Here is a 14,209-nt window from a genome sequence, read left to right on the forward strand (position 1 = left end):
GTTTGAAAAATAAATTACACTAAATAATTATGTCAACATTATCCTGTTTGACTGCATTTCAAATTAAAATATAACTGTAAACGAACACATGAACACATGAACACATGAACACATCATTCATGCAGTGATCTATTATTACCTGCTGTCAGGTGTTCTGGTCATGTATTTGCACATGCAGGCTCATGAAGTCTCTGTCCAGGTGAACAGAGGACTTATTCTGTCCTGTCTCCATGATGAAAACTTCTCCTTAACCCTCTCCTCTCACTGCAGTCATCGATCGCCCCTTTCTGTGGCGAGTCCTTCTTTGTCACTTAAGTCATTTTCATATCAAGACATTTCTTCTTTATTTCAGTGACAGTCCGACCCTCAGGTAACACGCCATTAACAGCACTCACTTTTCCCATTTCTTTGCTGTAGCAGGTCTTTTAATTCCACTGCTGACGCTTTTCTCTTTGATGCCATTTTCATGAATGAACACTTCCTGACATATGAAGCAGGAAGTGCAGCCATATGTGGTATTATTGGATCATTCATTTAGCTAATTTACAAGTCTCATGCACATGCACTCAAATACACACAGGTGGATCATTTACATGGTTTTCTGAAGTTACGAGTGTTTGTTGAATGCAATGTGGCGTGTTCATATGAGGCCTTCATACGAAAAAAGTAAGAGAAATTTAAGAGGAATACGAAAATGTTCTTACATGAGGCCCACTGCTAGTAGTACGCTGATGTCTCAGTAACATTAGCTATCTAACATTACGTGTTTAATTACTGATTTGTACATGACAATCCTGCATTTGGACATATTTTCATATTGCAACCTCAAGTTGTTTCAGCTCCTCTATACAACTAAATTTGTCTTACTCTTTAAACCATTTATCACATTATATTAACTTCTGAAACTCACATCAGAGGGTTGGTGTTGAAAAAGGCAAGTCCATACAGGAACACTACAACACCCAGAGCAGCAGCTGGAACCAGCAGCTTGGTGTACCAGCCCAGCCACAGGTAGTACAGAGCCACCTTCTCTCCAAAGTAACACCTGCAGGGAGGACACACACAGGAAGACATCATGTGACACACAAACACACCAGGGACTATATAAAGTGTTAAATCACCTTGGACCTTTTATGATTTATGGTTTTACAGTGTTGAATCACAGAAGATTGGTTTCCTTTTTGAAGAAGAAGAAAAGATTCACATGACATCTGAGTCACTGGTACCCAGAAGGCTCTGGGCCTGATGAAACCAAAACTAAGCTTTCTGACCATCATACTATGGTCTAACCATAAATCAGACCAATCCCAGAGGATAACCCTGCTGCTGTCTGGAAGATGACTAATTTACAGCAAAACAACACGGCCAAAAATAAAGCCAGGGCTAAATGTCTTTGAATGGTTTCAAAATAACAATCTTACAACCCCAGTCTCTGTCTGGGCCTCTTCAGGACAGAGACAGTGTCAGAGTCTGTGGAAAGACTTCAGAAAGTATGAGGCTGATACAGACGCTGGTCCAGATTCTGATCCACACTAGACCTGCAGCCACTGGTACCCTGTACTAAATATGGACTAGACAGAGTTTATGTCACTATCCATTTTGTCATTATACTCTTACTTCATGTAGGTGACAGTGAACAGACTGATGTCTCACTCCAAGATTCTGTCAGTCACAGACTGATTTCCAGTGATTCAACACTGTTAAACAACAAAATTTAAGAAAGTGCAAGAGGAGTGAAAACTTTTTACAGCAAACGCACAGACACATCTACACATCTAGGCTCTTAGCAATTCTTCTATTTGACTCTATTTCTAAGTTTATATTTTGAATTGTATGAACTGACCTATGCATCTGTCTACACCAGGGGTTTTTAAAAGTCTGACACAGTGCATGCACTTTGCAGACTAGTTCTGTTGGTGTGGAGAAAGAATCAGCACTAATAAAAGAAGTGGAGTGGTACCTGTAGTGGTACCTACTAGATGTAGTTGGGCTCATCTTCATGCATAGTACTGGGTCTGGAACCAAACTCTTTGCTTTGCCTGCTGCCCCCATGACTGGGCCGCAGATATGGATATAAAAACAACTATTACTGGATTACTTTGATTATATAGAAAAGCTTCTCAGACAAGTTCAGCTGTTGTTAGAAAAGTATTTTATTTATATGATTTGTAAGTGTAATTGTCTTTTTTTTATACTCAATATACATCAGAGATAATGATATCTTCTGAAAGAGCAGGTACAATTTTTGGCATAAATTGCAGCAATCAGACACTAAGGACACATTGTGTCACAGCCACTGCTGCAGCTCCAACTGCTTACACCTGCAAGCATCAGTCCCTTTCATATCACAAAGTATCTTCAGTTTGAAAACCTTAATGTCATGCAAACAGATTACAGCTTACAGACAGAGAGTTACACAGACAGACAGACAGGCACAGGTTGTTTTCACATATGCACTCCGATCACTGTCCCGAGAATCAGGTCGGGATATCGTCTGAATGTTTCCTTCATATATGCAGCACATAACAGGAGACTGTCCACGTCAGATGTGTTCTCACATGTTGGAAATAGTTTGTATGATGACCGTTTTTTATGAATTGATATGAATGCAAACCAGGTCACAAAAATAGCTAACTGTACTAGAAGTGGAGATGGGTGATAGACATGGAGATCAGTGTGACTCCAGTCTGCCTGCCTGAAAAATGATCAGTGAAGGAGTGGAAAGTGATATTGAGAGGTTGGCTAAAGGAAGGAATCCCTCCTCAACAGTAAGATCTTTCTCAGATTACAAAGGCTATGGGTCTGGGACATGAGGCATCTATTTATTATGTACTGATTTTCCAGCAGACAGTTACTGTGTCTTATGCTCTTAAGTTAACTTGGTCAGCAGACTTGAACATTGATGTTAGAAAGAAAGTGTTGGATCATATATGTGAAAACATTAGGAGGGTAACAAGAAACATCAGAATTAGATGAATCCAATTTAAGATTCTTAATTGCTTGTACTGGACCACTTCTAGGCCCCCACTCTGGGAATGTCCCATGATTCAGAGCTATTGGTTCATGATCACATAAAAAACATTACTCAAACCAACTTTGACTTCTGCCAGAGACTATACGTTCTCAGATCTTATCATGGAGCCAAGGTCTTTATTCAGAGCAGCATAATGGTGGGAAAACAAATTTTAAGAAGAAACTGGAGGGACCCAGGTGAGCCCTCCTGTCAGGAACGGTTCACAGAGTTGGCAGAAGTGGCATCATATGAACAAATATCTCTCAGCTTTAAGGACAGGGCTGAGAAATATATGGCAAACTGGAGAGACAGACCTTGAAGTAAATTACAGACCATGTAAATAATATTTACTTTCTTAATGGGACTAAGAATTACTCTGTTGATGGTGAGCATGAATAATAATCTTATTTATTTGATATTTGATTTAGTTTTCTTTTGTGTTGGTTTGTTTGCTTTTTGGATGTTTATTGAAATTTAATTTGATATTAGTGTCTTATTTTATCCTTTTATACATATTGTATCATAAGTCGTTTGATTTGTCGATCATAATGTGACATGTGACTTTAGACTATGGCACAGTTAAATACAGGCAGCTGGTGTGGACATTTGTGTTCACACCTACAGCTCATCCAACAAGTGCAGAGCTATGCATGTGTGGAAGGAGTTCAACAGACAAATAGTTAAATACAGATACGCACACAGACAGATAGAAGTTCTCAGGACAGTGTTCGGAGTAAGACAGAAAGACAGACAGACAGACAGACAGAGAGTTACAGACTGACTTGACTTCGCTGACTGGTTGGCCTGTAAACAGAGCTGACCATCGAGCCCATCTCTCCTTCAGCTTTTTCTGCTTCTTTTTCTGAGAATCATGGGAAAAATCAACATACAAACATTGCACAATAATACACAATGAACACACACATTTAACATCAGCATCACAACACCTGGCTGAAAGTGTATTTCAAAGTGTTTCTAAGCATTTCAAGTGTTCACTTACATAGCTCTTACAACTTTTGTTTCATCACCTATTTAATGGGTCAAATTCAGAATAACCATGTGACCACTAAGTTTGACATGCTGGTGTTTGTTGAGTGTAGAAAACACATCTCATCACTTATCAGACTCTTTACACTAAGGATTTAGCTGTGATTTTTGCCCAGAGTCTCTGGTGTTACTTTTTTTCCTACAGTGTCAAAATATTGAGCCTTTTAGCTGTTTCAGTCAGAGCCGGTCAGCCCTGTACACAAGTTGCATAGGGCCCCGCCTCCCCCTCGTATCAAAGCAGGTGTCCATGTTTTCAACTTTGATGAGAGGATGAGGCAGAACTAAAGAGAAAATAACATCCAGAGAGTGAACGGAGTGAACAGTAATCAGATAAACTGTGTTTCCTCCTCTTCAAGTTTGATATCATTCATTCACAGTAACATTAAGTTGATGCTCCTCTGTCTGTCTGTCTGTCTGATGTTAGATGTGCTGCAGTCTGTCTGTCTGTGTCGTGCTTACAGACACATCCAGGGCTGCTCTGTGACTTTGTGTCTGACAGAAGTGAGAATGAAATACAAATATTTATCATGTTTGATGAGCGCCAACATGTAGCAGCCTTTATAATCTGTAGCTCAGAAAAGAGAACTGTATTGTGTGCGAACATTTGTTCATATGTGCGTACACACTCTCCTGCAACAGCCTCTGTGGAGACTAGTCTGTCTGTCTGTCTGTCTGTCTGTCTGTCTGTCCAGACAATACATGCACATCATGTTGCCAGGAGTGTAAAAAGTATTCAAAGTACTAATATCAAACTGTAAAAATACTTCACTACAAGTAAAAGTCCTGCGTTCACAAAACCTTCCTGAAGTAAAAGTATGTAAATATTATCAGATAAATGTACTTAAAGTATTGATGTTGCAGTAAAATGTTCCTGTCAGTGTAATTATGTCTGATGTTTTTGGATTAATATTACTGCATTAATGTTTCTGCTGTTTACTGCTGTAGATGTTTAAGGTTGAGCTCATTTGAACTACTTTAGAGGCCACTGTTGCTGGTTTAGTCTACAGCAATGCATCATGGTCTATAAGATCATCAAATGTCTGTAGCATCACTGTCCTGTGAGAATCATGTATCTCTAAACTGTCAGAAAACAGCCTATTTTTTCAGCTTTGTGGATTAAAAGGTTCAGTATTTCCCTCTGGGATGTAGAGTAGAAACATAAAGTTGGATAAAATGGAAGTGAAGTAAAGTACAAAATAAGTACAGTACTTGATGTAAATGTACTTAGTTACAGTCCAACACTGATTACAACTCTGAACCAAGGCAAGATGGAAATGAACAGATTGACAGTGACTGATGATTGATTGCATATTGAATTTAAAATCCATTAACTAACAGACATCAGAGCCACAGCTCAGTGTTATGTTTTAGTATTTTCTACATTTTATATATTCTGAAATTTCTAATTTATGTTCAATATTCACTTATCTTAAGATTCTACACAGAATTTTCTATTCAGTAAATACTGTTTTTTGTTTTTTTGTCTCTCATTCTGTTCTATATAGATCTAGTTATTCTTTGACTGACAGATGCAGCAAACTGTTTTACAAGAGAAGGGACTGTAGTGGGAGAACTGGACTGTCAGCTGTGACTGTGTGGTAAATGGTTTACATGGCTCTCTGGTCAGTTAGGAGGTCCTGAGCAGAATTTTGTTTGGGGCCCCATGGAGGTCAGAACCAGCTCTGGTTTCAGTCAGAAAAGAAGCTGCTTCATGCTTTCATGTTTTAGTTTCTCTGTGTAAAGGTGTGCTGAGTAGTCCTGAGACAGTTTACCAGGGTCGATCCAGACTTGTTCTAATGAATTGCTATCAGCTAAAATGAGCCCAGTCAAATGCAGATCTTGTTTTTACAGCAGTGTTTGTTCATGGTGGTGGTGGGGGGACTTAGTGCTATTTGAAAGCCATAGTTTATGTGTCTGGATGCTGAACACTAGCAGCTAATATTTACAGACACAATCTCTGCAGTTTAAAGAGACTCAAAGATCCAAAAGTCAAAGACTAACTCACCTCATGAAGGCAGAACATGGTTTCAAACACATCCTTCATCATCAGTTCCTCCAGGTTCTCTGATAGAATAAAACAGAACATATCTTCATGAAAGGCTGCCGTCTGTCCCATATTACAACGTTTCATATCCGTTCTGTTTATTATCATGGCTGTTTGTTAAACATTTGTGTGGATGATATGTAGTCATGTTTGCTGAAGGTTTACAGAGCCATTCTAATTCACCTATCACTCTCACCTCCTGTGTTGATGAAGGTCTGATGAAGGATGAAATTGACAATTCTGATCCTGGAGAGAAAAAAAAAAATAAAGTTAAGAAACTGCAGGATCAGAATCAGTAGGCTAATATAACATGATGTATTTTGCTTGTACTGGTGTTGGTATATGACACACATATACATATTATAGCCTATCTATAGATAGATATCTATCTGTCTACCTATCTATCTATATATCTACCTACCCACCTAGATCCCTTAAGATCCTGTAAGATCCCTTACAGATAAGACCCTTACAGCCTGGGCACAGTTGTGGTTCTGTGGTGCTATAATACAGCTGAAAAAGACATCTTTAAAATCTTCATCTTCTATTGGTCTTTAAAGACTTTGTGGTATGAATTTCCTTTTACAAATCAGAGAATAAAGGAGTGGAAAAAGTAGATGGGGGTGATGGAAAAACAGGTGACGGAGAGGAACAATCAGATAGAGGAGAGGAACAAACAGTTGAACTACTCCTTTAAGGGAAGAGACTGTCAGGAAGAAGTTCAGGTAATTATACATAAAGCTGGAGTATTATTCAATGAACCTGGTGACTTCCGTGTTGAAGAACATAAAGTTATTGTTAAAAACCACCTTTCAGACACCAGCGGCTCCACCATCGGTGTTGCGCCTATTGTTGCTTCATATGAAAGAGAATTACATAATGTCTGCTTTCTTCTCACACAGCACAGCAACTGTTAGAACATTTTCCCTGTAACTACCTGTACAGGTTTCACTATTGTCTCTGACTGTGAGGAGTGTGTGTGTGTATACTACCCAATCTTGACAAATAATGTCCAACCAAAAAAAAAAACTGTAAAAATTATTAACACCAACACAGTCATACAAAGGCAGGATCTTCATTTTGTGTGAAAAATTAGTTATAATTTTTGTGATATTAAAGGCATCCTATATCACATGGATAAATATCTTCTCTCAGATGTGTTTTATTTTGGAGAAAACAGCAAGTCATAATTACAGTAAGTGCAAAAAGCCATAGAGAAACCACAGCAAACCTCTGTCACTTCACTCACTGTGTTTGGCTGCGCTGACGTAGAGTGACTGTACTTCACCTTTGTTCTGCATCACTTCAAAGTGAAGTTAATGTTTTGTCACACTTTGAAATAAATGTGATTTGTTTCTGTGTACTATGAAATATTTTTATTATATACATGTTTTAATTGAGGAAATCATGGCTCTGTCTTCATGGAAAATTTGATTTTATTACAATATAAATATTAGTAGCTTCAAATGCTTCAAGACCAGTGAAATAGTTTGATTTTAAAAGTTACATCACAGACACTGTAACATAATAATACAATCTGTAAATCAGTAATATAATATTGCCAAGAATAACGGTAGGATTTGATCATATTTGTCATTATACTGCTTTTTAAAGCTGAAGTGATCAGATAAAATGGAAGTTTCTGCCTTTTGCTTTGGTATGAGCCAATATTTTCTGGTAAGCTCTTCAATGGCAGAACAGAGGAAAGTCCAAATCAGGTCAAAGGTCACATCAGAGGTCAGGATTAATATGTAGAAAGAATAACCTGATATAAAGCTATAAAACTGACACATATCCAATTATCTGCCTGCAACTATTTTTGCTGAATAACAAGAAAACTATAAAGTAATTTTTCTCAGTTCTGCACCCTGGGATGTTGTTGTTTGCTTAATATTATTTAATATCTAAACTTGCTCTGTGCCAGAACACATCCTTGTCCCAGATAAGAATGCACAACTTTGAACAATTAAAAAATGTGTTAAAACAATACTTATAACACAGGTATTTTTTCCATCAGATTTTCCATCTGACACCTACATTTAATAAAAAATGTAATCACTATGAAGCTGGCCTTTTACAAAGTTTAATAGCCAAGAGTTTGATTTTTTTAAAATACATTTTCCAGCATAATTAAAGAGTAAAAATCAAAACCCTCTTAAAATATGGTATTGTCCTAACTCTCAAGAATGGGTGATACATATGTGTGTGTATGTTACCTGGTGGCCTGTGTGACAGCGCCCCTGTCATCTCCACACCAGTTGCAGGAGTCGGAGACTTTGAGCAGGTACTGGTAGTCTTCAAAGATCTCCCTCGGAGCACGGAGACCGAAAAACACTTTGTCGTCATGGACGATCCTCTAACACACACATGAAACAAACAGTTTCATATAATCATCCCCTCTGTATCACATCATGAGGAGGTCAGAGTGTTCAGAAGACATGTGGGACAGTAAAAGAAGCAGACTCACAGTGACTTTGATATTTTTCTTCTCCAGCTGCTGGAGGAAGGCTCTCTGTCTCATGGCCTTCTGGTCCGTGTCATCGTCCACTTTGTGGGCCACCAACACATAGTCAAATGTCCTCTGGGTGGGCTGTTCAAAGACAACCAGGTTTACATCATTTATATCCCACCAAATAGGGCTGCTCAATAATGGCAAAAAGCTTAATTATGATTATTTTGTTTGATATTGAAATCATGCCTATTAAACATGTTTTGATGATCTTGGGAAGCCAAAATCATCATTGAAATCAAATTACATCAAATATTTTTTTTATTATTTTATGGATTTATCTCAATAGTGACCTGCTCAGTGTAATAATAAAAAAACAATAATTTGATGCAAAATAATAAACAAAAAATAAATAATTTGATTCAGAGTCTATGATCAGAACTGTGTCCATAGCAACGGTCTGTTCTTCATAACAATGGTCGATAATACAGAAATAAAAAAAAACTTAAATGTGAGGCTTCAACAGTCTGACTTAGACACATCTGGTGTCATCTTCAAAATTCACAAACTTTAGTGAGAAGTGTCCTTTTTTTTGTCTCCACAGTGTTTCCTTGTTGAGCTGCAGTGGCAGTAACACAATAAAGGAATGGCCCGTCCTTAAAGTCTGGATGTAGAAACACTGTTCAGAAGTCCACATATTTCAACACCGAAACTCAGTGTGACATGTTGGAGGAGTGACAATCAACATCTCAGCTGCACACAAAGACCAACTACACACCTGTCTTATCTACATGTTGTATCTTGTTAGCTAGCAAGCTAGTCACCCACTCATCCAGTGAGTCAGGTTCAGATTACTACACCTGCCCTCACTTACACCTGTTCATGTGCTGCAGATCCAGAGTCCAGATTTGGGGTCTTTGAGGTTTTGCTCAGTAAAATAAAACCCAGATCAGTCCTGTTGTTCAGAGTTACAGCACTGAGACATGCCCATTTAAGGAGAAGAAATACAGAGCTGCAGTTATGTTACATATCTGTGTTTTGTTCACTAAGATAGGCCAACAAAGTGCAAATGAGACAGCTGACAGCTTCACTGTTTTATCTTGAACGGTGACAGAGGGACCTGTAGGATGAAACTCAGTATTTGTTCATGTCTGACGGCACACAGGTTTATCTGTCCAACACAGAATCAATGGATCCTTTAATGTGAGCAGATAACATGTCCTCTGTTTGCATGATGAGTCTCACTACAGTTATCTTGTTCATGTATGAAAAGTTCAAATGAGGAGACAGACGCATTCTTACTGTTGAAGGAAGCAGATGTTCGGTGTGACCTTCCTTTGTGTCCCACAGTTCAATGTCCTCCTTTAACACACACACACACACACACACACACACACACACACACACACACACACACACACACACACACACACACACAGAGCCAAGGTTAGCATTAAAACATACAATACAGTACAAGCATGTTGTTTAATCATACTGACTTGATGACCTGTAATACATTCTAGTAATTAATCAATTGATCAATTATAAAATGAATTGCCAACAATTTTGATAACTTTTTGAGTCTTTTTTTTTCATAGAAATGTCCAAATTCTCTAATTTCAGCTTCTCAGACGTAGACAATTAGAGAAACTCCCACACACTGTCTTGCTTTCTGCTGATATATTTATTAAATATCAACATTTAGCACTAAACAATCTTCATCAGGTAAACTGGAAGCATCCATTTCCACATATATACAAACACAGAGACTGCCTCCATTTTCAATCACCCAATCAGAGGACTGCTGAGACTGATCAACACCTGAATCTTATTTAACTTGTCATCAGCAAGACAACAGAGCTGAAAAAAAATAAACTCACTAAATCACAGTAAATCTTAAATATGCATTTTAAATTGCATACTCTACAAGTCAAAAAACTGAAAAAAGCAAGTGTCATCATAAATCACCTTGTGCATCATCCTATAGTAAATATATATATATATACATATACATATATATGTATATATATATATATATATATATATATATATATATATATATATATATATATATATATATATATATATATATATACATATATATATATATATATATATATATATATATGACACTGCTTCCTGCAATCCAGTTGCAGAGTGTGGTACTCAGGCCCAGAGTGTACAGTTTACCAATCAGCTTCATAGGGGAGATTGTGTTGGATGCTGAGCTGAAAACAAACAGCACTCTAATGCAGGTGTTGTTTCCTCAAGATGAGTGCAGAGTAAATAGAGGGCAGTGGAGATACTCTGAGGATCTGCTGGTTCTGAATGCAAACTGGTGATGGTTCTGGCTGGCTGGGACGATGTTCTTTATATGCTGGAGATCCAGTTTCTCAAAGCACTTCATACGGGGTGAGTGACACTGCAGACTTTTTAGGTACAGTGATGATGGTGGCTGTCTTGAAGCAGGTGGGACACTGTCCTGTGACAGCAATATGTTTAAAATGTCAGTAATAACATCAACTGATGGTGGACAGATGGTTGACACACAGCCAGTGACCAGTCCACTGGAGACAGAGTAAACTTTACAACTGACTCTTTGTTGAGGAGATCAAAGTGAGCATAGAATGTGTTTAATTATTTGGTAATGTGGCCTAACACTTGCTGAGAACACTCCTGCTTTGCTAGCATGTGATGTTCTGGATTGCCGGCCACATATTTTTGGTATGGGTGTTCAAATCTTTCTCCAGTCTCTGCTGATGTCTCCACTTTGCCTCCTAGATGCCAGATTTCACTCTTGCTCTAGTGGTCTTGGATACTTCATTGTTACCAGACCAAAAGGCAGCCCTCACCTCTCCATTGTTCAAGGCTTTTTGGTTGGGGAGTGACTTTATTACCAGCTGCTGTGAGTCTGTGTCAATATCACTGGCATTTGTTTGCTTCTCCCAGCATATGCATCGGCCCTCATGGACTCTCTGAGAAAGGGCTACTCCAGGTCATGAAAGGCTCCATGAGAGAGCAGTGCTGTCTTGTCCTCCACTGCACCTGATCCTGCCAAGCATGAGACAGCTGGCCTGTATGTTGCACAGCGTTCCTGGTTTAACGCAGGACATGGATGTGAAATCATCACGTTTTAGTTCTCAATTTTCAGGTTGAAGTTACGAGATGTTAAAGACAAAGTCAGACCAGCTCTACAATTCATAACCTCGGTCACAGAGGTGACATACTTTCCAATCCAATCTTCCAATCTTATGTTTTGTGTTTGTTATTAATTATTAGTCTTGCTGCTGCTGCCTACAGGCTTTACCATCGCAGTATCTGTTTAACGTACAGTTGAACTGTCCTCCTGGACACTGTCTGATGGCAAATACAACACATGAGGGTAAAGGCTTCCTGCTATAGGTCTAGCAGACAACCTGCCTGTAAGCTGTGTTGCCTATGGGCAGGGATACATTATTTACGGTTAAACATGGCAGTCTTATTCATAACCTCGTCAGAAAGTGTGATATAGGTAGAGATGATGTAAACATGAATTTGTAGAAGAGAAGCAGAATTATTTGGATTCGGTTTTAAAACTGTCTCAAATATAGTAATTATCTACATACTTAGCCGTATGATTTACATTTTCAAATTAGTTAACTTTATGTAGAAAATAGAAGATCAAGTATAGGGTTTAAACGCCTGCTGAACTCTCAGGGCAAATATGAACTTTGTTAACTTGGTCAACAGAGCTTTTATTCTCATTGTTTAGAGAATGAGACAAATGAAAGACATCAACAGAGTAGGCTAATAGAATATTTCTGTCTCTCAATCTGTCCCTCTCCTGCTTCTCATGGATTTTGTTTGTGTTTTGCCTGCAGTAGCTGCTTTTTAGCTAAAGTTACACAGTCTGGCTGTAAAGATATCCACAATTCAGTCTGACTCTGTGAGCCATGGATCTAACTCTTCTCTATGTAAATATGCTCCCAAATTTCCTCTCTCTTTTCTTTTGTTTCTTCTGAAACGAGAAAAAAAGATACAGTTGCCTCTACCAGTAGATTTGCAGCATGCACTGTAGATTTGTCTGTTCAAGATTCTCATATCTGACACTCAGTTACTGCTGATATCAGTGGCTACGTTTACGTGCACACAATATTCCGTTTTTTGTTCTTATTCTGGAAAAAAAACAACAACATATGCCTAATGCCTAATGAAAATGAATATTCCTGTTTACATGCAGCTGTGCATGCTCTGATTATGGACTCTTCTTTCCATCAAAACAGTAAGTTTTCAAAGTTTTCCACAGGTGGCAGACTTGTTTGACCGTGCAAACACAGCCTCCCTCTTTCATTCATTTAACCACCTTATTGAAAGGGTTAGTATTGCGATAATTGCGCAAATCAACAAAATATGTTTCAAATAACATTTAAAAGTAGGTGTGTTTCTCCCTTTAATGATAAATTTGAGATTTTCTTTTGTGCGTCCATTTCTACCCCAGCCTTGCAAACTGTTGTCTGGTTGGTTTGTTTAGAGCGGAAGAGTTTGTGAGTCGCAAACTGCTGGAAAAGCCCCAGCTGAGATGCTGAGTTTGTTGTTTACATGTCCAAAGAATATTCCTAAAACCAGAATAATACCAGCATATCCCACATGTATTAATCAGAATATGCTCCATTCAGAATAAAGCATAATTGTGAATATCTAACTGGAATATGCTGTTTACATAACTTTTATTCATTTTCAAAATAGTGCCAACTTCTGAATATTGGTGGAAAACTAGTGTGCATGTAAATGTAGCCAATGAACAGCAAGACAAAATGATCTTTTATGATCCAACATTATAACATTCATGAAGGAGGATCTATTACACAACTGCTGGATTACAGAGATTTGCAGTTACTGGTATGTGTGACGAATGGAGTAACATTCAATTAACATTCAGCAAGTCTACTTGTAAAATGTTGAAATGATTCCTCTGGTTGTCGGTGTGTTGTGATTCATCACAGTTCATCTTCATCGCTAACAGCCAGTGAGCAGCCTGCAGGTCCAGACCTGCCCACACACTCAGTTTTTCATGTCTGTTTTCTCTTGTTTTTTTCTCGCTCTCAGGCTCTGCCTTGCCCTGTTCAACATTGTTTACACCTTGTAAACAGGGCCTAATACCCTTTAGTGCAGATAAGCTGATAGATAAGGGCTTAGTTTCTGAATGCACTGAACGCATTTCACTGCAGTGAACCTTCAGCATGGGTGTGACGCAACCCTGATCGCTCCCAGTGATAAACAAGTTTCACTTCTGATCCACTGAGCCCATCACTGACCCCTCACATACTCTGCTGTCACGTTCAACTCCAGTCACAGAGCACTTCACACCTCTTCATTTTCACTTTCAGTAGTCACAAACTCACATCTGCTTCACATCTGAAACTATGAGCTAATCAATCAAGTAGTTTGGTGACAGAAAATCAATCAACAACAAAATCAGCAGCAACAAAATCGATAAAGCCATTTGAGGCATTTTCTAAGAAAAAAGTCAAATTTCTCTGATTTCAGCTTCTGAAATGTGCAAAACATGTCTGGTTTCTTTACTCCTCTGACAGTAAACTGAATATCTTTGGCCTGAGGACATTTGAGGACGCCACCGTGGACTGTCACCGTCACACTGATTGACATTTGTGACCAT

The 14,209-nt window shown here is 38.4% G+C and overlaps 1 protein-coding gene across 1 annotated transcript in view; it reads right to left on the reverse strand.

The window, feature by feature from the left end:
- Positions 1–14,209, reverse strand: part of LOC146333392 (anoctamin-9-like) — a 37,824-nt gene that overhangs the window by 21,074 nt on the left and 2,541 nt on the right. The window contains exons 2-8 of the mRNA XM_084722557.1: positions 9,856–9,915; positions 8,572–8,694; positions 8,321–8,460; positions 6,301–6,350; positions 6,066–6,124; positions 3,796–3,875; positions 911–1,045 (exon numbers count right to left, since the gene is read on the reverse strand). Of these exons, the coding sequence (XP_084578683.1) occupies positions 911–1,045; positions 3,796–3,875; positions 6,066–6,124; positions 6,301–6,350; positions 8,321–8,460; positions 8,572–8,694; positions 9,856–9,915 (647 nt within the window). The remainder of the gene's footprint in view (positions 1–910; positions 1,046–3,795; positions 3,876–6,065; positions 6,125–6,300; positions 6,351–8,320; positions 8,461–8,571; positions 8,695–9,855; positions 9,916–14,209) is intronic.

The sequence above is a fragment of the Lutjanus erythropterus genome, chromosome 1, assembly GCF_056507025.1.
Source record: "Lutjanus erythropterus isolate fLutEry1 chromosome 1, fLutEry1.hap2, whole genome shotgun sequence".
NCBI lineage: Eukaryota > Metazoa > Chordata > Actinopteri > Lutjaniformes > Lutjanidae > Lutjanus > Lutjanus erythropterus.